The 26,191-nt window shown below is 46.5% G+C and overlaps 1 protein-coding gene and 1 long non-coding RNA gene across 2 annotated transcripts in view; one reads left to right on the top strand and one right to left on the bottom strand.

Annotated features, from left to right (window-relative positions):
• LOC116076948 overlaps positions 1 to 26,191 on the bottom strand; it is a 98,005-nt gene that overhangs the window by 3,353 nt on the left and 68,461 nt on the right. The gene's annotated exons all lie outside the window — the stretch shown is intronic.
• Positions 1,166 to 3,616, top strand: Csf2 (colony stimulating factor 2). Its single transcript, XM_031351068.1, has 4 exons — positions 1,166 to 1,603; positions 1,701 to 1,742; positions 2,394 to 2,519; positions 3,190 to 3,616. The coding sequence occupies exons 1-4, from the start codon at positions 1,454 to 1,456 to the stop codon at positions 3,295 to 3,297; spliced, it is 426 nt and encodes a 141-aa protein (XP_031206928.1). The 5' UTR covers positions 1,166 to 1,453; the 3' UTR covers positions 3,298 to 3,616.

The following is a 26,191-nucleotide window of genomic DNA, read 5'->3' as shown; positions in this document are numbered from 1 at the left end:
CATATCAAGAGGGCACTGCCAGAAGCCCAAGGTTTCTCACAAAGCAGACTCTCAAAGTATGGCTCAGGTTAGATGCATCCTTATGTAAAACCTCCTCCACCCTGACATGTTCCTGAGAGTACACATATACCCAACACTACCAGCATACACATGACTAAAATGATACACGTATAGTATTCCCATGGCCTCAAACTTCCTGTATAGGAAGGCTGGGGCCAGATCCCTTGTGCAAACACAAACTCGTGCCGTCTTCTCCAAAAGCCATTGTGAAAATCAAACACTTGTTAGCCCCTTGAGAGCATGCTGCTTTTCCAGAAGCAGTTCCTGATTCCACAGAGAGCTTCTGGAGCGGGAGGTGGGCTGGAGCAAGGGGCTGTGCAGCAAACTAAGCCTGGAAGAACTTGCTAGAAAAGCTCGGCGGGAGGGAGGGGGCAGTGCCTGGTTACTGTGTTACAGCCGCCACAGAGACCCCAGGGACCCCCTAGTAGTAGATATAGCAGTAATATGTCCTCTTTGAATGGCAGGCTACCCTTAAGAGGGTACAGAGGCTCACATAACTCAAAGGAAGAGTCACTTGGCAAGGCAGGTTGGCAGAATCAGCAGTCAAAAGAGGTGGCCTTACCCGCCTCAGCCAGAAGCTCTAGCCATGCTGTGAAGTTTTAGGATTGAACATGCCTTTGTAAATGGGATTTGTAACTGGGATTGTAGCAGTCAGTTGGGATGGTACCCAACTGAACACGGGTGTAGTCTGCCTGAAATGGCTTCCGTACCCATTGTTGCCATTCCCACTGCTCCTAAGGTGGCAGGGGTGGGGGTGGGGCTTGGCTGGGCAGAATTTGCCCATGACTTTTTCCTCAGTGGGAGTCTGTGGAGGCCATTATAGAAGTGTGCCACTGGGCTGCACCTTGTCTAATTAGATAATGAGATGGATCTGTGAGAAGTGCATATCTCAGAAGAAGACTGGAAAGAGACTGGGCCAGTGCTGGGGCTAGAATGAGCCACACCAGAGTAGGTACAGCTTGCCCAAAGGCCTCCATGAACAGCAGGTGCTATGGAAGCAAGAGCCTCACTCAGTATCTCCCAAACCCCGCCCCTGCCACTCCAGGCCAGGAAGTCCAAATATGCCTGGAGGCCTCTCAAAAAAGGAGAGGCTAGCCAGAGGCTAGGTCAGACTGCCCAGGCAGGGTGGGAGAGGCCCTTAAATCAGCCCGCAGGTGGGCTGCCAGTTCTTGGAAGGGTTTATTAATGAAAACCCCCAAGCCTGACAACCTGGGGGAAGGCTCACTGGCCCCATGTATAGCTGATAAGGGCCAGGAGATTCCACAACTCAGGTAGTTCCCCCGCCCCCCTGGAGTTCTGTGGTCACCATTAATCATTTCCTCTAACTGTGTATATAAGAGCTCTTTTGCAGTGAGCCCAGTACTCAGAGAGAAAGGCTAAGGTCCTGAGGAGGATGTGGCTGCAGAATTTACTTTTCCTGGGCATTGTGGTCTACAGCTTCTCAGCACCCACTCGCTCACCCATCACTGTCACCCGGCCTTGGAAGCATGTAGAGGCCATCAAAGAAGCCCTGAGCCTCCTGGATGACACGCCTGTTATGGGGGTGAGTGAGGGAAAGAGTTGGGCTGGTCCCAGGCCACCCATTGGCCCTTGTCTTGCCCTGCCTGTCAGCTTGGTAACACGACACTTCCCTTTTACAGAATGAAGAGGTAGACATCGTCTCTAATGAGTTCTCCTTCAAGGTAAGCGGCTTCTCTTTGGTGTAGTTTCCCAGGTGGCCCTACACTCTTCCCTGACAGTGGTCGCTAGTGGGAGGGGGCAGAGTCGGGTAGTCAAGATCTCCATATCCATTCCTCTGTAACAGTCACGTGCACTCTTTTATCGACCATAGCCTTGCCCCTGCGGCAGTCATGTGCACTCTTTTATCAAGTGAGCAATAAGCTTGGGCAGAGCTAGTTTTCAAAGGTCAGAGATTTTCAGGGGTTGATGGGAGCATGAGAGTGACTTTATGAGTTGGCCTTGTTGCCTTAGAGTTCTCTCTGTGCTCTGTGATCACCGAGAGAGGGTGTTGACTATACAAGGGGCACAGAGGGGCTTCTGGAGCGGTGCTCTGGCCATCTCCTTCTAGAATGACAGCAAGTAACTCTCGCTTGCAAAATTGAGGAAAGGGGGCGGCTTGGAACTGGAAACCTCTTATGGTACCAGGCTATAAACATGGCTGTGCTAGCTGAGAGTGGCCTGGGCCAGGCAGGGAAAAGGGTAGTGATCAGGACAGTGTTATGACTAGTCCCAGCCTGTGCCACTTGGTGGGAACAGAAGGAAGTGGGGAGAAGTTAGCTTGTATTCTGTGGGCACTTGGCCTTCGCTTATCAACAAATGGATGCTTTTCACAGACGCTGACCTGTGTGCAGACCCGCCTGAAGGTATTCGAGAAGGGTCTACGGGGCAATTTCACCAAACTCAAGGGCGCCTTGACCATGACAGCCAACTACTACCAGACGTACTGCCCCCCAACCCCGGTGAGTACACAACATCAGGGCCCAGGGTCTTAGTCTGGGAGGGCGGGGCCAGTAAGGAGAGACTTCTGGCTGTAGCTGTTCAGGTTTCTATGTTGTTAGAGAGCCCACTGCTCTCCCCAGGAGGAGCCATCTGCCCATGTCACACATGCCATTGTCAGTCATGAGGTCAGAGGTGAGGCAAACCCAAGGAAGCTCAGGGCCTGCCCAAGGCCAGAAGAGCCAAGAGCCAGCACCCAGGTGCTCCTCCGGGCAGGACTTTCCTGTAAGGATGCCTGTACTCCATGGCTACAAGGAGGAGGCTCCTAGAATGGGCAGACACCTCAAACATTCCTATTTTCTTTCCTCATCAAAGACAGTGAGCCTTGTGTCCTTTTAGAGGGGAGGAGATGCCTCAGGCTGCTCGCTTGCGCCTCAGCCTTGCAGGAACCAAAGAGGCAGCCCAACTAATCCAAAGACCTGAGACAGTCCTCTGTTAGGGTACAGTCCCTGGGTGCCATTGGCAGAGCTGTGCATGACTTAGGCAGCACACGGGTGGCTGTAGTGTCACCTGATCCTTACGAATGGGCTTTTGGCCTTTGAGTTCTCAGCAGCAACAGAGAAATACACAACTATTTCCCTGAGTGGCCCACTTACCTTGACTCAAGTGCTGTTTTTTTTCCATCCCCTCCAGGAAACTAACTGTGAAATACAAGTCACCACCTTTGAGGATTTCATAGACAACCTTAAAATCTTTCTGACTGATATCCCCTTTGAATGCCAAAAGCCAGGCCAAAAATGAGACCCAGGCCAGCTCTGGATCCAGCTTCTCGGACTGCTGCTTTTGTGCCTGCATAATGAGCCAGGAACTCAAGATTTCTGCCTTAAAGGGACCAAGGGATGGGGCACAGCCAGAGTGGGGGGCAGTATAGCCCTCTGAAAACACTGACTCAGATTGGACAAGTGGAAGACAAGCAAGATATTTTCTACTGATAGGGACCAGTAATATTTATTTATATATTTATATTTTTTTAAAAATATTTATTTATTTATTTATTTAATTTTGCAACTTTCTATTTATTGAGGATGTCTTAGCAGAATAATAAATTATTAAAACTCTTGTTTATACAATTAATCTGGTTTATTTTGAAGAGGCAAGAAATTTGGGCATAGGTGGAGTGTGTGTTTGGTGGTGGTGGTGTTACTGGGGTAGGGTATTGATGCGGGTCAGTGCTGTCAAGGCCAAAGGGAGGTGAGATCAAGGCCTGGGTCCAGCATCGGCCTTGGGTGCAGGATCTCACATGCCTTGGTGGAACTTCTGGGGTGTTCAAGAGCTTCTGCCCCAGAGAAAGGACTCTAGGTTCACCAGGAAGTTGAAGTAACTGGTTCACAGACCTGGCCCAGAGAAGGGGTGTCGTCCTTTCTAGGAACTAAAGGACTTCTGGGGTTGGTGGTCAGCATCTAAACAAGTGAATCCTAGTGTTCAGCAAAACTACTGTCCCCATTTGAGATCACAGACCCTGTGTCACTATTCTGCCCTCACACTTGGGGCCTCAACAACTCTTAAAGTAAAACAGCAAATAGACTAACTGTTCAGAGAAAAAGAAACTAAACCACAGGGGTCAGAACTCAGCATTATTTACCCAACTTTCCCCCACATGGGTGATCTTAATCTTTAGCAGTCAGAATGTCAGTATGGTGTATGTTGGGGCACAGCTTGAAGGTGGCACTTTTCTTAGCTGGTTTTTATTTTCCCATTAAGTGTTGACTCTCATGGGTATTTTCCACTAAAATCCATGGCCTCGGGGCTGAGAACTACAGTTATCATCTGTCTTTGTTTGACAACCAGGCAGAAGGGCTCCCCCATTTGTTACCCTGAGACCTTTCTGAGGACAATCAGGAAGTGTGAGTATGCTCCCAAAGGTGGGATTGGGCAGTGGGACCTGGGGAAGCCGGCTGTCTGCAGTTAAGGTCCTCACAGGTACTAGGATGTAGTGATTGCCCACTGCTCCCTGTGTGCCAGCTGCACACATGGTGGCTCAGTGCCACACAGACACCTGCATAGGCAAAAAGACCATCTGCAAATAAAAATTCTTAGAGCAAGCTGAATTTTAGCAAAGAGAAGAATCCATGGGCTGTGATATGATATTAAAATGCATAAAAAGCACATCTTACCCAGTGATAAGATCCCCTCTGTCTTCTTCTAAAGCCATCGATAACTGATAAGCAGCTTTGGCACTTCCTTAGACTCATTCACATGTGAGCTTGCGTGTGTGTGTGTGTGTGTGTGTGTGTGTGTGTGTGTGTGTGCATGCGTGCATGTGTGTGCCCGCCCTTCCACTGAAACCCTGTCAAACAAGCCAAGCTCAGATTTCCTGTGAGTTACCTCTCAGACTATGTTCCTGGCTTTTGTGCTCTGGGGATCAGAAAGCCATTGTTCCCCAATGAAGGTAGCCACCATGGTTCCCCAGAAAAATCACATGGCTCTCTGTGCTGAGATTCAGCAAGAATTGTCTGCTGACAAGAGGACATACCATCTAAGTCTTTTGACTTTCCATTAATGTTCACACATGCCTGCGGCCCTTCGTGACCTGGTTCTCTTGTTTACAGAGGTACTTTAGTAGACTCCAGAACACCGGTGAGATAAAAAGAGTTTAACTTCTGTGGCCTTTCTGGACATAGCTGAAGTGGGAGAGAGGGATTGCCTCAGTCAGCAAACAGTGGAGATATGAATGAGAAACGAAGCCCTGGCCCAGTCAGTAGATGAACCAGTGGTCAGGTGCCTGACTTGCCAGGCTCTCCAGCCACTGTCCCAACACAGCCTCCAGATGCAAGGGGAAATGAAAGCATCTATTGTGCCCACTGCATAGCCTGGAGGGTCCACAAGCCTCCTGTGAAGTGGGAGAATGAGGGTAGGGCCTTTGGCCCAGGGCTCCATCAGACCAGGGTGAGCAGGGCTGAGTGAAGAGGGGTGTCTGTTAGCATCCTGCTGTGCAGGCTAGCCACCCCACAATGCTTCTAGCCCTGTGTCAGGGGCTCAGTTATGGAAAGTTGACAAAGGAGTTCATCTTTACCCTGAAGGAATTGTCTGATAAATATGACAGGCAGGACCCACCCATACCAAAGCTTTATAAGAACATGAAACTCCTTTCAGAATTCTGCACAGACCTGGAAGTAAGTTGCATTCTGCTTTTAGGGGAACCCGAGACTCTATTTGCTTAAAATGCAGCCAGGGGATCTGTGAGGCTGATCTGAGGGCTTTGTCTGAACACTACTTGAATGGAGGATGCAATCCATATAGTTATCCTTTGAGATCATCTCAAAGCTAAAAGAAATCTCCTCATTAGCAGGGTTGGAAGATGGGGAATAGAAAGTGTTGGGGGTGGAGGGGGCCTCTATCTGTGGCCTTTTCTGAACCTTTTCTAAGCATACCCAGGATTCATGTGGGGCAGGTCAGTGACAACTCAAATAGACTGGTGACTGGCCATGCTGGAAAAAGAAAGGTCTGTCCAAACCTGGTTCAGGTTGCTATATCGTTGGGGCCTCTTCTGGGACAAAGAGCCCCTTGGGGGAGCTTATAATATGAGGAGAGCTGTAGTTTAGAGGAGTATGTGGAATCATGACTGACTATGCTCTTTGTGCTCTGCTTGCATGGTCCCATGCTCACCCCCAGGACCTTTTCTGGGGACCTGTCTCACATTGTTTGTTTCACAGCTCTACATGGTCATCAGATGCTAGGTCTCAGGGTCGTAGGTGATACCATGCTCTTGTTCGGACAGAGTGGGAAGGTTTCCCTGAGCCTCTTCCTAGGAGACAGGACCTTACCAGACAAGTGGCTAGGAAGATAAGTTTCCTTTGTTTTTGTTTGTTTGTTTTTTTCTGCTGAAAAAAAAAAAAAGATGATTTTAACTGCGTGTTTCTTCAGCCTTCAGATCCACCAGAGGATGTGCTACTGAGCAAAGTGACTTCTCCGATTCAAGGAATTTAAAGAAATCCTTAAAAAGAGATGTCAACCCTTAGAAGATCAAGGGGTTTTCCTGGGATTGGAGCTGAAGGAAATGGGATTGGAGGCATCTCAAATTATTTATTGTGGGCATGGGGAAGGGGTGGGGGTATGGCAATGTGCTGGGAGACAAGGTTGTGGGTGGGCCATAGTGTACCTGAGGCCACACCATTTGTAACTGATCTATCACTGCTTCAATAAAGCCTGAGAGTGACAATAATAGACAGAGCCTGTCTGGGGCCTCATGGAGGGGGAGGGGGAGGGGAGGGGGAAGGAAGAGCTTCATCGTGAAGCACTTCACTTGGAGTCTTCTACACAAGAAATACTCCTTTAACTGCCCCCTGTTCCCTTATCTGATCCAAATATAATCTTTTCCCAGAGATCCCTTCCTGGTCCACCAATACCGACCCACTTCCGAGACCCAAGCGCTGAAACCCCAGGCTTAAGTCACTTCCTCTATTAGTCTCTACTATAGCTCCTGGGCAGCTCCACGGATCCACCCCAGCCTGTCCCTTGGCCCAGAGTGCCAAGAGACACTAGGAAAACTCTCAAGCTACCAATTGAAGAGTAAGCATAGTGTGGGTCTTGGGCAGGAAGGATGCTCACAAAGCTCAGGGACCCTAACACTCCCAGCTCAAACAGTACCAGGAGAGGGTCCTCTGACCACTGAGTAAGGCCCCTCATCTGGCCTAACTCCTCACAACACTTCCTGGGTGTCAGTCATGACAACACATCTCTGACTCTCATCCCCCAATCCCAATAAGCCAGTTTTGCTTAGGTCCTGAAGTGCTGGCAGCCAGGACTCCTAAGTTCTGACCTCCACCCTCAATAATAACCCCACCCTAATCATTTAAACAATCCACTGAGGATGCCTGGGTTAGCCTACAATTCAAACAGCTTCCCGTAACTCAAAGCTCTGAGGCCAGAGCCTCAACAATCCAGAATGGATAAGGCTCTACTTATCCTGGAGTGTAATTAGTTATGATACAATACTTGCTTACCGACAGGTTGTGGCCAGCTATGTAGGCCATCCACACACCTGCCATCCTTGCCAAAGGACTCTGGGCCATAATTTCTCATCTCTATCTGGACATATCAGATACCATAGAGGCCAGAGATCAGAAAATGTGCTCATGAAAAGTTGCCTCGGTGTCTCAGAACACAGGGAGACAACCCTGTGGCTCTGGGTCAGACATCAGTGGCTGCTTCGGAGTCAGGGATCTCTTGGTCTGGTTCTTAAAGGTTGTGAGTTCTTGAGTGCACAGCCCTCCATGTACCTTTATAACTGGCAGTCGAGTCTGGGTAGGGCTGCCGAAACACCTTTCCGGGAGGACCCGTTCCTTCACTGCATGCGCTTTCTATCAATTGGTGTGCGGGCTCCCTGCTCTTGAACTCCTTGATGAAGCCTGAGGCATCTGTAGTGGACTTGGAGACTCACATGTAGGTCCTTATCACTTTCACTGCTTGCTATGTGACCTTGGATGAATTCCTTAGCCACTTAGTCACAGAGCCCACAAAGGTAGAATGAACTTCAGCACTGGAGGCCACGCCTCAACCTGAGTTATAAGGGCTTCAGTCAAGCTGAGCTCTCTCAGGAGACACAGTAAGGTCAGAGAGGCGAACAGCACTGCAGGTGGACAGTGCAGCTGAGAAAGGCCCCGGGCACAAAGGGGCTGAACTATTCCTTAAAGACTCCAGACAGTCACTCATGAAGAGACAGGCCCAGCAGTGAAGGTCTCTTGAACTTTCCATGCACCATGGTTTCCCCTCTAGGTGGGCTCAGCTCCACTCTTGGGGTGTGTGCTGGGGCTACATGCATGCAGGTACCATTCCTGAGAACAGCAGGCCTGAGTCCACAGCATTTGGGTTTAAGAAGGCGTCGATCTAGTGAAAAGCTGGGGCTCTGAGATTATACTCAGTTCACAAAACATGGCCTTGACCTGGCATTGTCTGGATCAAGCCCTGGGCACTTCTTTCTCTAATAGGCCAGGGCTTCTGTAGGCAGCACTCAAGAGTAGACAGGGCACTGGGCAGTGGCAGCACATGCCTTTAATCCCAGCACTTGGGAGGCAGAAGCAGGCGGATTTCTGAGTTCGAGGCCAGCCTGGTCTACAGAGTGAGTTCCAGGATAGCCAGGGCTACACAAACCCTGTCTTGAAAAACCAGAAAAAGAGTAGACCTGACCCTAAAAAGGCAAGCTTGGTTTCTCTGAGCCCATCTTGAGCCCATCTTGAGCCCAGGAGGGACAGCAGAACTGGCTGGCTGAGAGATAGACTCATCCACTTATCATGACTTTCTAGAATACAGGAATAGCCCACTCATCCCTGAGGCCTCATGTGTCATCCTCACACTTACTAGCAGGACTTGAAGAAATTCATTGAAGAAGACACAGAAGCCTTTCTCATGTTGGGCCTTGAGAACTGAACCAGTCCATAGGCAGCCCCATGCAGTCTCTGAACATCCACATACTGGCACATGGTATGGTCCCACGGAGGTAAAACAGGAGGGAAGATTCACCCACAAAAAGGGGCCATCTGTCAGTCTAGGGTACAGAATGACAGACACTATAATGGCTAATCTTGGTTGTCAACACATCCAGCAAAGTCAGACCTCAACTTCTCTCAATTTGCCTATGGGCATTATCTATGGGCTATTTTCTTCATTGTCAGTTGATGTAGGAGGCTCCACCCCAGATTGGCTCCACAATGCCAACCCCTATATAGGTTAGCCTGGGTTGTATAAAATGGTAACTGAACAAGACAATAAGCTATTTCTTTTTTTTTTTTAAAGATTTTATTGCATTATGAGGAGAAAAGTTACATGATTTCAATTTATCTGAATTTGTTAATATTTAAAAACATATTTTAAAGTAAATAGAATTAAATCACATTCTTGTTTCCCTTTTATACCCCAGCTCCTCCCAGAGACACCCCCTTCAGTACCTTCAATATCTTTTTTTGTCATATTCTTTAAAATTTATAAAATATTATAACAATAAAAATGAGTATTATAAAAGTGGTTCTATATAAAACAACAATCAATTTAACAGTCTTATGTAGATGCTTGTCTACAGCAATACTGAAAATACATGTTTTTCTCAATATAAATTTTAAATAACTCTAAACATATTAACTATATTTCAAAATAATACATCATTACTAGTATTTTCTTAAATGAATATAAATATATAAAGTCTTTTTGTTTGTTTGTTTTGTATTTAGTAGAGCTTAAAATCTTGGCTTTTACTGTGGTACAAGCCCAAAATAAGAACAATTTTTAGACACTGGATTTCATTGCAATAAGGCTGTACTTCAGTGACCCTCACATCACCAAAGGATTTTACCTCCATCGTAGCTAAGCTGAGAGTTGACAGTTCTACTGTGCCAAGGAATGAATTGTAGGCACGATTTTTGGATACAGACTTCCTGCTATGGTCAAAGCTATTTGACTTGAGTGAGTGACTTTATTCTCAGCCCACAGAGAACACGTTACATTCATTTAAGAAATGGTATGTGTATTAAGATGGCCTATCCATGAAGTCTTTCACCAACTGTTTCAATGAACAATGGTTCTGCTTGGAGGGTGGCACAGACATTAGTTGAGGGTAAGAATCTGGTTCATTGGCTGTGATAATTTAGAAAAGCATTCATCTCAGAGAAAGAGTAACTTATAAAGTCCTCTTCTTCAAACTTGATACAAGAGTTACAAAGTCAAGCAAAGCATTCAGTCTCACTCTTTGTTGTTCTTTACAAGCCCCCTCCCAATCTAATTGTCTATGTTTCTTTTGGGTATATAAATACTTTTGAAATATGTAAGCTGTTCTGAAAAACATGAAATAAACAATACTACTAACAGAGAGGCTGAGATAGGAGAAGCAAGATTTCAAGACCCTTATGTTGTACACAGCAAGACACTATCACGAACAAACAAGCAGAAAGTGTATATATGGGACAATGAGCCATTTCCTTCCATAGTCTGCTTTGCTCCTGCCTTGGCTTCCTTCAACAATGGACTGTCACCTGTAAGCTGAATGAACTCTTTTCCCTGCCACATTGGTCATGATGTTTATCACAGCGACAGAACACAAAGTAGAACAGACACGAAGCTAACATGGCAGCTAGGAGAGGCTGCTGTGCAGGGCCCATAATGGTACCCATGCTGAAGTGACCCCACATAGGCCAAGAGATGGAACTGGGACAACATGTGAGGAGGGTTGGGAGGAGACCTTTCTCTGTGAGGAGAGAAGCTATGTCCAAGCTCAATGGACATCACAGCCTCATAGTAAATTTGCATCTTCAATGTCCCTGCGTAGCATCTGAGGAATCCCCAAATGAGTAGCTCAGCCAAGATGTCAAGGGTGAATTTACAATGGATAATGTAGCAGGTCCTATCAAAGGGCTAGGGCAGTGGACAAGATACCACTCAGCCTGGATACAGATAAGGGATATTAATAGGCTCTTCATTGGTAAGGCATTCTTGTGCTCCTGGAGGTGGCAAGATGTCATTTGGCATCCTTACCCCTACACTCACAGAATCTTATGGCTGAAGGCCATAAATGTATAGGACTGGCCCTGGAAACCACATAGGCTGTGTCTCTGAGCCTTCTTATGGTTCCTGACTGTCTTCATGCATAGATGTTTGGTGGCCTGAGTCTGTATGATGAAAGTGGAGGACAGGGAATGGGAGATGGCTTAGTGGGAAGAGTGCTTGCTGCACAAGCATGAGGACCTGAGTTTAGATCCCCAGTACTCGTGTAATAGGTTGGATGTGGCAGTGTGAACTTTAGACTCAATACCGGGGGGGGCAGAGACAGGAGAATTTTAGGGACTCTTGATACTCTAGCCAATCAGATATCTTTAGGTTCAATGAATTAAACTGTCTCAAAAAATAAGGTGTAGAGAGACAGTGGAAGATATCTGGTATCAACTTCTGGCCCTTACTTGAGAATGCGCGTACACACACACACACACACACACACACACACATACACACACACACACACACACACGCACATGCACACGCACATGCACACGCACACAGTTGAGGCAAGGGCACGGGGACCAAGCACAGGCTATATCTACCCAGACTTCTGAGCAAGCTGCTGGTTTATGGTAAGACACATGCCAATCATTATGGATCCAGTAGCTCCTGACCTGGAACCTTGCATGCTGTTATAGCTAAGAAATCCTGAGTTAGTTTTGCTCTCAAGCCTCATGTTTCTTATATGGGCAGTGGGGTACAAGCAGGAAAGGAGGGGTCCCAGCCCCGACCAGCCAACCCTGCCACAAGAGGCCCAGGCACTGTAGTGGCTGAGGGAGTCCCCGTGCAAGCCCAGGGAGGTCCCATGCTCACAGCACGCAGGTCTGCTGAGGAGCAGAGTGGGCATCCCCTAGGATAGGGACTTGGCCCAGGGGAGACCTTGGGCCTACATTCTCTGGAAGCTCCCCACCTTCACACCTCGGAGAGGTGGGGACTTCCTCAGAGTAACAGAGGAGGTGAGCCAGACAGAATTATTAGCCTTCGAGGGCCCTAGGAAGGACTGGGCTGGGTGCAGACCTCACCCTCACAAACAGCTGACCAATTTCCCTGCTGCGAAGAGATCCTGAGACCTGAGCTACCCGGAAAGCGCAGCCTCAGGGTTATTTTTCACTGTGGTTTGAGATATGAAGAGTGAGACAGGTTTCGTGTTGCTGGCACTGATGTTATCTGTCACCAAACAGACCTGCTCTGTCAACCCATAATAATCAACGGTGACCCTTCCCCTTTCCCCAAGGGATGATGCAGCCCAGGGCCTGCTCTCAATGGCACCTGGGCCTCATTCCAGGGAAAGCCAGCTGGCTACATACTACCTTGCGCAATCTGTGAAACATACACAATTTAGACTTTTCACAAATATCCATATACATAGAACCAACATCCAGAGTAGACCATTTTCTCAATAGGCACAAAGACTATCTATCCACTGTCCTGCCATGAAGTAGTTTTGGCTATTCTTGAGCTTCATTTCAGCAGAAGGCTATGTTCATATTATCTTTTTCATCTGAACTTTTTCTAATTGCCATCTAGCATTATACTCCACAACTATCCAACAATTTACTGAATTTTAATTTTTTTTTTTACACTTACTTGTTTAGTGTGGGAGAAGTATGTGTGTGCCACTGTGCACATATGGTGCTCAGAGACGATGTGTGAGTCCTGGGATCGAACTCAGGTCGTCAGCCTTGGTGGTAAGCACCTTTACCTGTTGAGCCATCTCACCAGGCTATTTCTTCATTTCACTATCAATGGACACTTAGTCTGTTTCCACCTAGGACTAGTAATAAAGTCTCCATTATTATTAGCATTCTGTATGTGTGTTTTGATCCTCAGTGTTTTTATTTCTTTTGAAGATGCTGGCTTTGGTGTAGAACTTCTGGCCACAGGATATGCATATTGTTGGTTTAATAGGGGACACTAAACATTTTCCCAAGGGAGACCCTCTATAAGCAAGGTTTCTGGCTAGACACGGCTTACCCTCCTCCAATTCTGGGTATCCTCTCCTCTTTACAGGGAACTTTCCAGGTACCCTTACCATCGCTAGGAATTCCTTCCACTCTCCAGCCCCATGCAGCGGTGAACACTCTGACAATTCCAACTGTCATGTAAAAAAACACAATCTCACGGAGTCCTGACTCCTGCTCGGGGGGCCACAGACCTGTCCTGGGAAGCAAGGCTTACCAGTTGAAGTGTGCACACTGTCTAGAGGCAAATTAGGTGATTTATGGTTTGCGAGGTCCCCCTCTCCCCCATCTCCCCAATCTCGTGGCTTAGAATTTGCTACCTTCGTTCCTGGGACTCAAATAGGTTCATGCAGAGTCCCTTGACAGAGATATGAGAGACTGTCCAAGGCTTTGTGTGGCCTTTATTCATGAAACTCAGGCCTCAGAGCCTTTGGGAGACTCCAGGAAACACAGCCTGCTTCTATCCAATGTAGAGAGACCAGGCCAAGGGACAGAGCCCCTAGATACATGCCTGTGTTCTTCTTGGAAGCCTAGTGGTCACAAACTCCTGTCAGTGCCCTGCTGTGGTGTGTCACATGTTCACTTCCCCAGCCTCTTTTACCTCTGCCTGTTCCTCTCTGTCCTTATGGTTTTCCCCTGACCCACCTCACACATGTAGACACCTGACATTCCACAGACTCATCTCTTCCTCTGCTCTCTGTAGCAGCCACCCGTAAATTTGCCCTGAAGTATTTACAGAGTGCCTGTTGGCTGTCAGGGACTGTAGCAGGCACTGTGGGACCCTTAATGGTGGAGATGGTCACATCAGGCTGCCTGCTAACCCAGGGTGAGCTCTGAGCCCTCTGGCACAAGACACTGCTCTCCTACTCTGCCCCCACACTTTCCCTCACACTAGCCTTGAGCCCTGGGAACAGAAGCCAGACACAGTTCTGCTCACCTGCCCATCTGCCCGGAATGCACCCCAGCCAAGTAGCTGACATCTGGCTCTCAACAAGAGAGCATAAGACCAGAGAGGCGGAAGATGACCCACTTGGTACCTTTTCCTCAACATCCACTCTGGAACTCATTTCTGGTCCCAGAGGTGCATTGTTACCTGTTCTTCTAAGGATAGGGGGTTTCCACCCTACCCCTCAGATCTGAGGAGGCCCCTCACATTCTAGGTCCCAGAAATGGCTATTTCCCAGTGATGAAGTAAGTCTTTTGTTTCCTCTGAAGAAACACAGATCTTAGGGAAATAGTGCAGGAGAGGTCACATAAAGCTTCCAAGGTTTAGAACATGTTCTTTGTGGGTTGGCAAGATGGCTCAGCAGGCAAAAGTGCTTGCTACCGAGAATGATGACCTGAAATCAGTTCCCTAGGACCCATGTGGTGGAAGACGACAAAGATGCCCTTTGACCTCCACATTCACACTTCAGCATGAATGAGAACACACACACACACACACACACACACACACACACACACACATACACACCACATGCACAGAGAAAGAGACAGAGAGACAGAGACAGAGAGAGGAAATACGCTTTAAAAGGTTTATTGGAAAAGAAATACAATGCTCTTTGGGGCAAAGCCTCCTAGGAGCCCTAAAAGGCACTCAGAGCATGGGCAGGATGCTGCTATCCATGGGAGCCAAGAGGATGCTCCAGAGGGAGCCCACAGAAGCTAGCTCTTTTTCCCACCTAGTGGGTTTGGGAACCCTCTCAAAGGAAGCAGCAGGATGGAGAGAAACCCAGGTCTTTGGCAATCTCTCATACTTCCTCCAGCTCAGAAGACGGGGCAGCCCCAAGCTCTCAGGCTAACGATCTTGGCACTTGCCCAGCCTTTTCCTCTAGCCAGGGTGAGGTCATGTGCAGGGAGGGGTGATCAGAGAGATGGTGATTGCTACCAGGGCCACAGCTCCAAGTCAGAGATGACATAACACCAGCATAACTCACAGTCCCCTTTCTCCCCACACCCTAAGAAAGCCTGGCTTCTACTTCAGGTCCCTTCCCACACTGGGTTCTGTCCAGGCTGGTTCTGTTGGTCTTTTCAAGCCCTAAACTGAAGTAGAAGGTTCTGCCCTCCGTCAAGCCTTGGGATAGGGCTGTGGGTCTGATAGACAGTAGCACCCCTGTCATGGATTCAACCAGTGAAGAAATCAGAGGGGACTATGTACTTCTAGTTGTCCCTAGGCCATGGCTACTCCAAAGGTTCCTATGCCTGTGAGCATCATGGACAGACAGACATGAAGCTCTGGGAGCAAACCGAAGGGCCACGATCTAGATCTCTAGGCTAATATGAGTCCCCATTGGTGGGAAGGAACATTTTCCTTTAGAGCCCAGCAGGTTGAGGGCCCACCAGTCACAGGAAGCAGATGATGGTTATCAGAGGTCCATGATAGTGAATGAGAAACAGATAAAGCTTAGGGCTCCTGGCAGGAACAGGTAGGTGGACAGATAGATAGACAACAGTAGAAAGCCAAACTGGAAAGGTCAGACAGAGAGATGAGTTGGGAACTTGGACAGTAAGTTATCAAATAATAGAAACATGGGTGATGAGACAGAGCATCTGGCATGGAAGACACAGAGAAGAGGAGAGGCTCCGCAGGCAGCTGGAGTCACAGCTCCATCAGATACGACATGGCAGCAGGATAACTCACAGTCCTCCTTCCTCTCTACCAAGTAGAATGACCTCTTGAGCCTCTAGGTTCTTTCTCTCATTGGGATAGTTTGGGGTCAGGCACCATTAATAACAGTTCTGTCTCTGAATACAGAAGGCTTATAGGCTCCCCTTTGGATACAGTGATCAGATACACTGAGAAACTCTTGGGGCCCCTCTATCTAGTTTTGTAATGATCCCCAACAAGTACACATATGTTCACGAGTGCATACACATTTATGCACACACATACATGGATGCATGCATGGACACACATTCATGCACATACTCATGTAGCACATACATACTAATACTAATACACACACACACACACACACACACACACACACTCACCCCTCTCTGGGAAGGGGTGAGACTTCCCTGCTTTGAAGAAACCTTTATGTTAAATTCAGGATCCAGTTGCCTGCCTCAGGCTGCATTCTCTGCAGACTGGACTCTAAGATGGACACTGGTGTTTGTGGGAAGGAAGGGATGTGGCAGTACTGAACAAAAGAGAGGCCCATCTGCAAGGCAGTCATGACAAGTGTCTCAGCTGACACAAAGGAGAATTCCAGATGGAGTATAGCCTGTCAGTTTCCCTGTGACGGTGTGAGGAAGTCAAGCCTGTGTGTCTTCATGTTGTTGATATGTAACTGGATGTAAGTTGCCTGAGGAAGTGTGACCTCAAATGTGGCAATTTTCTTCAGCTCAGGAAATTCCCAAGGAGGAATGGCTGCCAAAAACTGCCATCTTCCAATAGAGCTTGTAAACACTGGCAAGCTCATGACTCCTGAAGGGCATTCTGGGTAAGATATCCCAGCACCTATTGCTGCCTACCCCACAAGCTGTTAGGTCCGCTTCTTCCCTCCCTCTCCACCTCCCCCCCTGCCATATCCTCTTTGTTTCTTTCTTTCCTCTCCCCACCCCCTCATGCCCTCTTTGTTTCCTTCTTTGTTTCTTTCTTTCCTTCCTTTCTTCTTTTTTGTTCTTTTAAGGGATAATATTAAAAATAAGATTAAAGCCGGACGGTGGTGGCGCATGCCTTTAATCCCAACACTTGGGAGGCAGAGGCAGGTGGATTTCTGAGTTCAAGGCCAGCCTGGTCTACAGAGTGAGTTCCAGGACAGCCAGGGCTACACAGAGAAACCCTGTCTTGAAAAACCAAAAAAAAAAAAAAAAAAAAAAAAAAAAAAAAAAAAAAAAAAAAAAAAAAAAAAAAAAGATTAAAAACAACACACAAAAAAACCCTCTAACATATCAAGCTGAATAAAACAAACAGGAGGAAAAGAGCCCAAGAGAAGACACAAGAATCAGAGTTCTTGTTCGCACTTGTTCGCACACTCAAGAATCCCCTGAAAACACTAAACTGGAAGCCATAATAGAGTGCAGAAGACCTTGTGCAGACCCACACAGGCCCTGTGCACGCTGTCTCCATCTGTATGAGTTCACACAAGCTTTGATCATGTTGATTTGGGGACCTTGTTTTCTTGATGTCTTCCACCCCTTCTGTTCTCATACTCTTTCTGCCTTCTCTTCCTCTGGGTTTCCTAAGCCCTAAGGGGAGGGACTGGATGAAAAAAAAACATCCTGTTTAGGGCTGAGTGTTCTAAGCCCTCTCTCTTTCCAAGCCCTCTCTCTTTCCATAATGAGGGGCTCTGTATTTGCTCCCATTACTACTTTTTTTTTTTTTTAACAGTGTTATTTGGTTTTACCCCAGGCCTCTGGGATATCCAGTCTCTATTTCCTGGTTACCTGAGCAGTGTTGGGTACAGGTTCTATCTTGTGGAGTAGGCCTTAAGTCAAATCAGATATGGTTGGTTCCTCCCATAAGCTGTGCCTCCATTGCACCAGCATAGCTTGCAGGCAGGATACCACTGTGGATTCAAGGGTTTGTGGCTGGTATGGTGTTTATATTTCTCTTTTGATAGCATACAGAGTACCTTTCTGTACCAAAGACACTGAAATGTAGGGGTGAAGGCTCTATGTAGGCACCAAATCAACTTCTCTAAGGTCAATGAGTTGTGTAGCTGTTGTCTTCAGCATGGGGGCAGGGCTTGCATCAATTCATGGAGAGCAACCTATAGTCTTAGCAACAGCCTGGGTTGTTTGGGGATTACCGTAGGACCCTTTTGGCCAACAATTCAATTACATGTAATTCAATCTCAGTACTGGAAGCTTCATTTGGTGACAAGAGATAGCCAGTTGGGTCTCCCCCATTATTTGGAGATTTCATTTAGATTGCCTTCATATGTGCATATATTTTAGGAAGTGTCTACTGTATTAGACTTCCATACTATACTACCCCTCAGTTTTAGCTGTCTCTCCCTGTACTCCTTCCCTCATTATCCCTGTCCCTGTACTCCTTTCCTCGTCCCTGTCTCCCTTTCCCCTCCTCACTTGATCCTCCTGTTCCAGCCCCTACCCCATCCATGTATTCTATGTCCCGTTCCTAATGAAATCCATCTGTCCCCCAAGTCCCAGATTCTCTTAGGCCCACTTCTTTATGTAATCCCTCCCCATAAGTCTGAGTCTCGGGGCAGAGCTGTGGACTGCCATGCACACTCGTCTACTCTAGTCACATCCAAAATATCGGGGATAAAATCCTGATTAAGGATAAGAGGCAATAAGAATCCAAAAGGAGTTCTGTGCCTCCTGGATAGACAGTCACTGGTATCTCCTAACTCAGACGTGTTCCAGATCAGTCTTTCCAATCGTCAACATGCCCTCATAATTAGGCATAAAGGTACCCCAAGAAATGATTCGTAAATGGCTAAGATTGGACAGTGTTTCCTGGTCAACACAATGTTTCTAACCTATCCTGATTTATTACCAAGTTTCCCATAACTTGTAATTTCTCTCAAGGAACCTGCCTTGCCAGAGCTAGCAACAGAGATCTAGCACATTCCTTAGGCTAATAGATAATTTACAATAGTTAGAAATGTTTTACATACTAGAGAGTAATGAAGGACTTCCACCCAAAGACATTAGCTAGAAGTGTTAGATTAAAACCTCCTAGTCATTGCCTCCAGCAAGAACCAGAAAGTTAGTATAGGAATACCAAATTAGCCCCAGCAGGGAGGGGCACCATTGCTCTTCCGCCCGCTTCACAACTGGATACATGATCTTGGTCAGTAAGATCACTGACCTTAATGTGACTGTCACCTGCCTACATGACTGTTGTCATCTGCCTTGCTTGCTGTATGCTACTTAAGCCTGCTTGTCACTTTGTATAAGGACTAGGACTTGGACTTACACTGGAGGACAAGGACTTGGACTCGTATGCAGGACTATGGACTCGCAGAAGGACTCGCACTAGAACTTAGATGAGTTAGGACTCAGACTCATGCAGTCCACAGTCCCCCGGGGCCCAGAGTGCTTGGGCCTGGGGGATGCAGCACCAGTCTAGAGGAGATAGCTGCTGCTTTAGACCCAGTATGTTTTAGGTAGCCTCAGATGTACCTTAAGTACTGAGCTGCCAGATTTACCATCTCTCTTTTACAATGACTGTCAAAGTCTGATGCCATTTTTTAAGAAATGCATTCAGATCCTGTACTTCATGTGTTGTCTCTGCCATCATTTCTTCGCCTACGTCTTGTGGACCTGACTAGGACCCCCGTTTCTCCCGCGGGTTGAGGGAGGCCCAGATCGGCTGGCCTGTGGCAGTGGATGAGTGGCTAATCCTTAATCTGTCACCTGTCATGATGTAAGTACTCTGTCAACAGCTTTCGAGCTACCAGTGGCTTCAAAATACTCTAGCAGAAATTTAGCAATGGGATCTCACTCTCAAGTACTTAGCCTAGCACACCTGTGATGTCACTGGCCTGTTTTTTCTGGGGGAAACTGGAAAGGGGAAAGTTGGTGATAACTTAGAGCTGACCACACAACTACCATGGATATCAATCAACCTTTCCCTCTTCTACTCTCTATTTCAACTCCCCGTCAATATTAGCGCCTGTCCCCATCCTGGCAGCTCATCAGACAACATCTGTGAGTTGTCTGACTCCAGGTCTGCCCTCAGCTCAGGATGAAACTGCTAAATAGAAATTTCTGGAGAGCTCAGTCAGCAAACTGTCAGATTTATGTAAGAATCTGAGTTCAAATCCTTAGCACCCATTTTTTACAAAAAGCAAGGGAACCAAGACCACTGAGCAGTGATAAGAGGCCAAAATATTCCAAATGGTTTGCCAGGTCTGATCCCATCAGGGACTCTTCCTGCTTCTGTCTCAAGGTGTTTGTTTATAACCACTGGGTTACAACATCCTATGACAGTGTTTGCTTTATTGTAAGAATTGTATCCTTGAGGAGCCTATGATCCTGTACAATGACGCTTCCATGTTGTTTTTCAATGATGCCTTCCATTGATAGTTGCCCGATGTGCTATCAGACTGACAGCACTTATGCCGTGCAGTCTGTGATAGGCAGCAGATTGCATGGTTTTGGACTCTTGACTTCTCTGCTGATGCATTATGTAGATCAAAAACTTTGAAAGTCTCCAGACAGTGGTATTGGCTGAATCCCTACAGAGGAAGGCAAAGCAGTTGAGGAATGGACTGACACACTGAGGCTTTTACCGAGGCTCTGATATATGGAGAAGGGACAGGCTCAGCAGAGCAGTGATAGCCTAGGGCCAGGGCCTTGGGACTTTTCCCCTGATGCCTTGACAAATGAAAAAGAAACTGTATTCTTTCTGTAACATCAGGAATGTGCTTAGACAGGGTTGGTAACAGCCTGGAGTCAAGGCCTTGCGAAGAGCCCAACTCTTCCCACCACGTGGGGCTGTGGTTACTGTCCCAAAGCTGCTCTGTGCTTCACGTGTAATCTTGAGATGCCCTGTGTTCCTCTTGGTGCAACACTGTATAGCTTAGTCCCAGTGTATGATAGTTTCTGCTGACTCTGTCCCACTTCTTCTCTAGAAATAGTACATAAGATACTGTCCCTAATAAGTTTGATTGGCATGAGACAGAGCTTGTACAGGACCTCCTGACCTCAAACTTATCTGTCTCCTGATCTACTGGTCCTCTCTCCCAGGTCCTGTCACTAAAGAAAAACCTGTTGGTACAGGTCTAAAACCCATGTGTGGAATGTGTGTTTATTCTTGTAAAAATGACTCATTGACTCTTCCAGATTATGGGAGGATAGAGATAGTCAACTAACAGCCAAATATCTTATTGATCTCTTCAAGATCTACATGTACGTGTGAATGTGTGCATGGCCCTCATTAGTCGGAATTAAGAGATCATTCATGAACCCATAGGTGTAAACCAGGAGGAAAATTTGGGTGTCATGGGAAGGATAACATGGGGCTTGTGTGACTCATACTACCTCCAATCTTGTTGATGCTGAGTACAAAACACACTACTTCTAGCTTATGATCAACTGTTGCTGGACTCATTGGGTCTGAGGGGAACCTGCCATAAGTAGTTCTTGCATGGATACTTCATCGGGCCTTCGAAATTTATCATAGCTCAGAAGTCTGACAGGAATTGTTTTCCAAAATAGATGTGGATACTTTTCAGCATAGAATTAGTTATCTTTTATGGCCCATGTGGTTCTATCCTCCTATAATCTGAAAGGGTTAATGAGCCAGTTTTACAAAAATAAATACACATTTCAGACGTGGGTTTGAGGCCTATACCAGTAGGTCATTCTTCAGTGACAAATAGTTCCTAGCAGAGAATACCAGGAGATCAGAAGGTTAAAAAGACAGATAAGTTTGGGATCAGAGGTCTTATGCAAGTTATGTCTTATGTTTGGGATCAGAAGGTCTTGTACAAGTTATGCCTTATGCCAATCAAGCTTATTTGAGTCATGGCCTGAAAAAACACTATAGACCTTCCCTGCCCAAGTACTCACCCAAAGGTGGCAGTGTTTTATGTAACTGCCAGGTATATGGGTCAGAATAATAACCTCAGGACTGTAATAGGTGACATCTGCAACCCCAGAAGGCATGCCACAGATATTCTTTCTTCGGGGAGGGAAGCACACGATGTCATAACTTGTCACATACTTCCTGAGAAATTTCCTGGCATGCTCCAGGATCCATGATCATGAGCTCTAAGCTGCTTATTGATGTGGCTGGCTCTGATGCCCACAGGGCTCATCTCCTGGAGATGCCTTGCCATGGCCATGGATTTTATCTGACTGATCTAATCTTATTGGTAGGTTAGACCAGTAGGATATTCTGAAGGAGGTTCCAGAAAGTTCAGGCCTCTTAGAACCTTATAATGAAGGGCAAGAGAGTCAGCCTTGCCTTAGAAATATAAACTTCTTTGTCTCAAGTGAATGCAAATCATAAACAGAATGGACTGGTTCATTCACTGTGGTAAAGACACAATATCTGGGAAGCACACTGGATACAACCATGACTTCACTTTGATGAACTAGTCCACTGTTGTGGTCCAAGGTTAATCTGGATCTTGATGGTAAATTAAGTGAAATATCATGGACTCCCTTTTAGACCCTTAGCGATGTCATTGAGGTAGAAGTTTTGGAGGCTTCCTCTTGGCCCTTACTGTACAGGCCACACCCCAATATAGGGGTTGTATTAATCATGTAATGTGTTTACCCTACTATATTACGGGAAGGAAGGCCTGTTGACTGGTATGTGGTGCTGAGTATAACTTCAGCCAGGAATCTGCTTCTTAGCACACATATACACCCTCAACTCGAACACGCTCCATGGTCCCCAAATGTTCCCCCCTCCCCCCTCTCTCTCTCTCACTCACTCACTCACTCATATGCATAGCTATGTGAGTGGCCACATGTCCCCACTGGCACATTTTTGTGTCTGCTTGCTGTGGTTGTATAGGCTTGTGTAGACTGGCTCCCTCATTTTGGGATAGCTGGTTGCTTCTTTAATCACAAGGCTTGGAATCTTTAGACCTGCTCAGACTGGACATTTGGCAAGGGACATTTTACTAGGATATCTGGATTGATTTTCTACTCTAGTTTCATTTCTGTTGCTCTGGTTAAAAAACAATCACTTAGTGTGTTGGTTACTTTTCTATTGCTGTGATAAGATACTATGATGAAGGCAACTTATGGAAGAAAGGGTTTATTAGGGACTTACAGTTTCAGAGGGTTATAGTTCATGATATCAGATCAGGGATCATGGCAGCAGACAAGCATGGCATTGGAACAGTAGCCAAGAGCTTACATCTCTATCCACAAGCCCCAGGCAGAGAGAGAGCTAACTGGGAATGGCTTTTGAAACCTCAAAGCCCGTCCTCCAATAAAGCCATACCTTCTAATCCTTCCCAAGCAGTTCCACCAATGAGGGACCAAGCATTCAAATATATGAGCCTATGGTGATGGTGCATTCTCATTCAAACCATCCCACAACAAAAAACAACTCAGGAGAGGAAGGTTTTAGCTCTCAATTCCAAATTACAGTCTATTATAGTGGGGAGCTTGAGGAAGCTGATCACAAGGGGGACAGATGGCTAGCACTCAGCTCACTTTCTCTACTCTTAGACACTTCAGGACCCAAACTCCAAGGAATGGTGCTGTCCACATTCAGGGAAGTTCTTCTCATCTCAGTTAACAAAGTGAGGAGAAATGTGGCCAGGTCAAACCTTAGCTAAGCAACCCTTATTGGGACTCTCCTACCAGGTGATTCTTGGTTGTATTAAATTGGAGAATAAAAATGACCATCACATCATCCATGACTGATTCTTCTGAATGCAAAGAATAAGTAGTTTGGGAGCTGAAAAGATGCTTGGTGGTTTAGAGGACCTGGGCTCAATTCTCAGTATCTGCAATCACAATCACCCATAGCTCATAATTCTAGTTCCAGGGACCTGGTGCCTTCTTTTGACTTTCATGAGCACTAGGCATGCACATGGTGCACCATATATACCTACAGGCAAAACATTTATTCACATAAAATAAGATAAATAAATCTAATTTAAAAAAAAAAAGAACTAGCAGTTACTTGTTGGTCTCTATCTTTTTTGATGCTCAGGATGCTGTGTTCCATGGAGCATCTTTGTAACTCACTGCAGGTCAGGCCCTCAGAGCTATCATTTTGACTTTACTACCCGTAACATGGCCATCTTGATCTTTGGACCTGGGTACCATCCCCAGCAGTTATTTCAGAATCCGGTCATTCTATCACTAATAAGTGACACCAGTTCTCTGAAGACCTCTTCTATTATAGATACTGGCCTGCAGGGGCCATTACTTCATAGTGATATTGATGCCTATCTTTCCCAGAATCCTGTTCTGGATTCTTCTAGGCCATCAGACTTTTTCTCAGCCTTGTTTAGTATATCCACTCTTGCACACCCAGGCCATATAGTAAACTACAGCAACTCTGGCATTTCTATGTGGCATAATGTGTGCCACCTTCCCCCCATGCTTCCAGGAGCTACTCGATCAATGTCGGTGCCTTCTCCTTCTTCTTAGCCCTTGCTTTAGTTTTAAATCCTGTACCCTTGGAGAGTCCTCCTGTAACAATAAGTGTTTTCATTCAAATTTATATTTAACCATTGGTCCAGAATCCAGTCTAATGAATTCTCTCTCAATTCTTGCTGGTACTCGACAGCTAAGATGCATGCATCCCCCTCCATGTATGGTCCTTTTGTCCAATTATCAATTGTGATAGTTGGTTTTAATGTCAATGCTTTTGAATCACCTGAGCTGGGATCCTTAGTTCAGGATGCCTTCACTTATGTGGGAAGAGCCACTCCAAATGTAGGTGATCTGGTAGCAGCCCAAATCAAAAAGGACATGGCTGACCAAAGATCATGTGCCTTTAGGTTGCAGCTTTCCATCTTGCTACTAAATTGATGTGATTTACTGTTGCTGTTGATTCCTCTACTGACACTAAAATAGGGGTTTCCAGGCTTCCTTCATTGACTAGAGACCAATGGCTCTCCAAAAATCCCCCCAGGTGTTTCACACTAGATTGGGATTGCTAAGGTAACCAGCCTCAAAGATTGAATAAGCCAGTAAGCAACATTCCTCTGTGGTTCCTGCCTCTAGCGTCTGACCTTAAATCCCTGCCTTGGCTTTCTTCAGTGATAGACTGCAACCTGTAAGATAACACTCCTTTCCTCCCCAAGGTGCTTGTGGTCATCGAATTTATCACAGCAAATTAGACCATCAATCTGGCACGTCCAACCAAGTTACGGTGACTGTAGTTATTAGCCTCATGCTCAAGAGGTGAGGTGGATCAGAACACAGAGGGTCTGCATTATCTTTTTAAAGTAAGAGGGAATTCCCCTTTCAAGAGAGTTAAATAGGTTACTTCTGAAACTTTGGGGTTTGGGGAAAGCCTTAAGATTTCAAGATTTTGGGGTACAGCAGGGCTCCCTAGATCATGTGTAAAGGCCTTATCCTTTCCCAGTGGTTGCCCTCGGCATAAGCAGTATATAGTTGAGAATTTAACCACTACAGAACATCTATTTCTGCCGCTATATCAAAATATCTGAAGATGGATATTTTGGAAGAAAAAAAAACTATCTCACAGCTTTGGGGCTTCAAGGCCAAAGAGTACGGTACTAGTGTTGGCAAGGACCCCACCCTAGCATTAAGACATGGTGGATGGACTCTTGGCTGGAGTACGTGCAACAAGCAGAGAACACGTAACAAGAGAGGAACTCAGAGAGAAATCGAGATTCATGGATTAGGCTCCATGTTTTATAATAGCTCACACTTGTGAGAACAAATGACTCATTCCAAAGACCAGTAGCTAGCCTTTCCAAGGACAGCATCACCACCCGTGACCTAGTTATCTCTGATCGGGTCCACCACCTTCAAACACTAAGCTTCCAACACTGGAAGCCATGGGGTATGCGTACAAACCACGTCTCCAACACAGCTTTGCTATTGACAAGTCTTGGACTTGACTCTCAGTCTTTTTCTTCTCCTCTCCTATAAGGGCCATGAGAGGTTTCCTGGCACTAACAAGGCCTCTCACACTTGTTTTCATTGGTGATTGATTGCCCAAACCCCTTCACTATCTTTTTCTGAGACTCAGTTAAATTGCCAATACCATTATCCTCAGAGTAGGGAATTCCCTGTATTTCTCCAACATGTACAGTCATGCGTGAGCTCATGCCTCATCTTCTAACATGGGTGAAAGTATTTTTTTCTTTTAATTTAATTTATTCACTTTACATCCTGCTCATTGCCTCCCTCCTGGTCATCCCTCCCATAATCCTTCCCCCCCATCTTCCCTCCCCTTGTCCTCTGAGTATGTGGGGACCCCCTGGGTATCCCCCCACCCTGGCACATCAAGTCTCTGTGAGGCTAGGCACATCCTTTATGGGTGAAAGTTTTAACAGTTACATCAAAGGTTGTTTCACCTGCCTTTTGTGATGGGTCCTCACTGATAGTCAGATAAGGGGTGAATCCAGCTCAAGACCCCAACGTTCCTGCACCCACCTCCCCTCCCAATCATTCTTGGAACTAGATGGTATATAGATTAGGTGCTGTCGGAAGTGGACTCTGAGTCATACAGGACCTTTAACATGAAGAGCTCTTGTGGTTGGGTCCTGTGGAAAAGGAAGGATTAGGTAGGAGGAGCAACTGAGCGGCCATGCTGTTTC

This window comes from Mastomys coucha, unplaced genomic scaffold (assembly GCF_008632895.1).
Source record: "Mastomys coucha isolate ucsf_1 unplaced genomic scaffold, UCSF_Mcou_1 pScaffold5, whole genome shotgun sequence".
In the NCBI taxonomy this organism is placed as follows: Eukaryota; Metazoa; Chordata; class Mammalia; order Rodentia; family Muridae; genus Mastomys; species Mastomys coucha.
This window is presented reverse-complemented; position numbering and strand designations above follow the sequence as displayed.

Bases quoted from the DNA above. Each gene is read 5' to 3' on its own strand.
- Csf2 (XM_031351068.1), top strand. From the start codon at position 1,454: ATGTGGCTGCAGAATTTACTTTTCCTGGGCATTGTGGTCTACAGCTTC. The intron at 1,604-1,700 runs GTGAGTGAGGGA...TCCCTTTTACAG, and splicing joins ATGACACGCCTGTTATGGGG to AATGAAGAGGTAGACATCGT. The intron at 2,520-3,189 runs GTGAGTACACAA...CATCCCCTCCAG, and splicing joins CGTACTGCCCCCCAACCCCG to GAAACTAACTGTGAAATACA.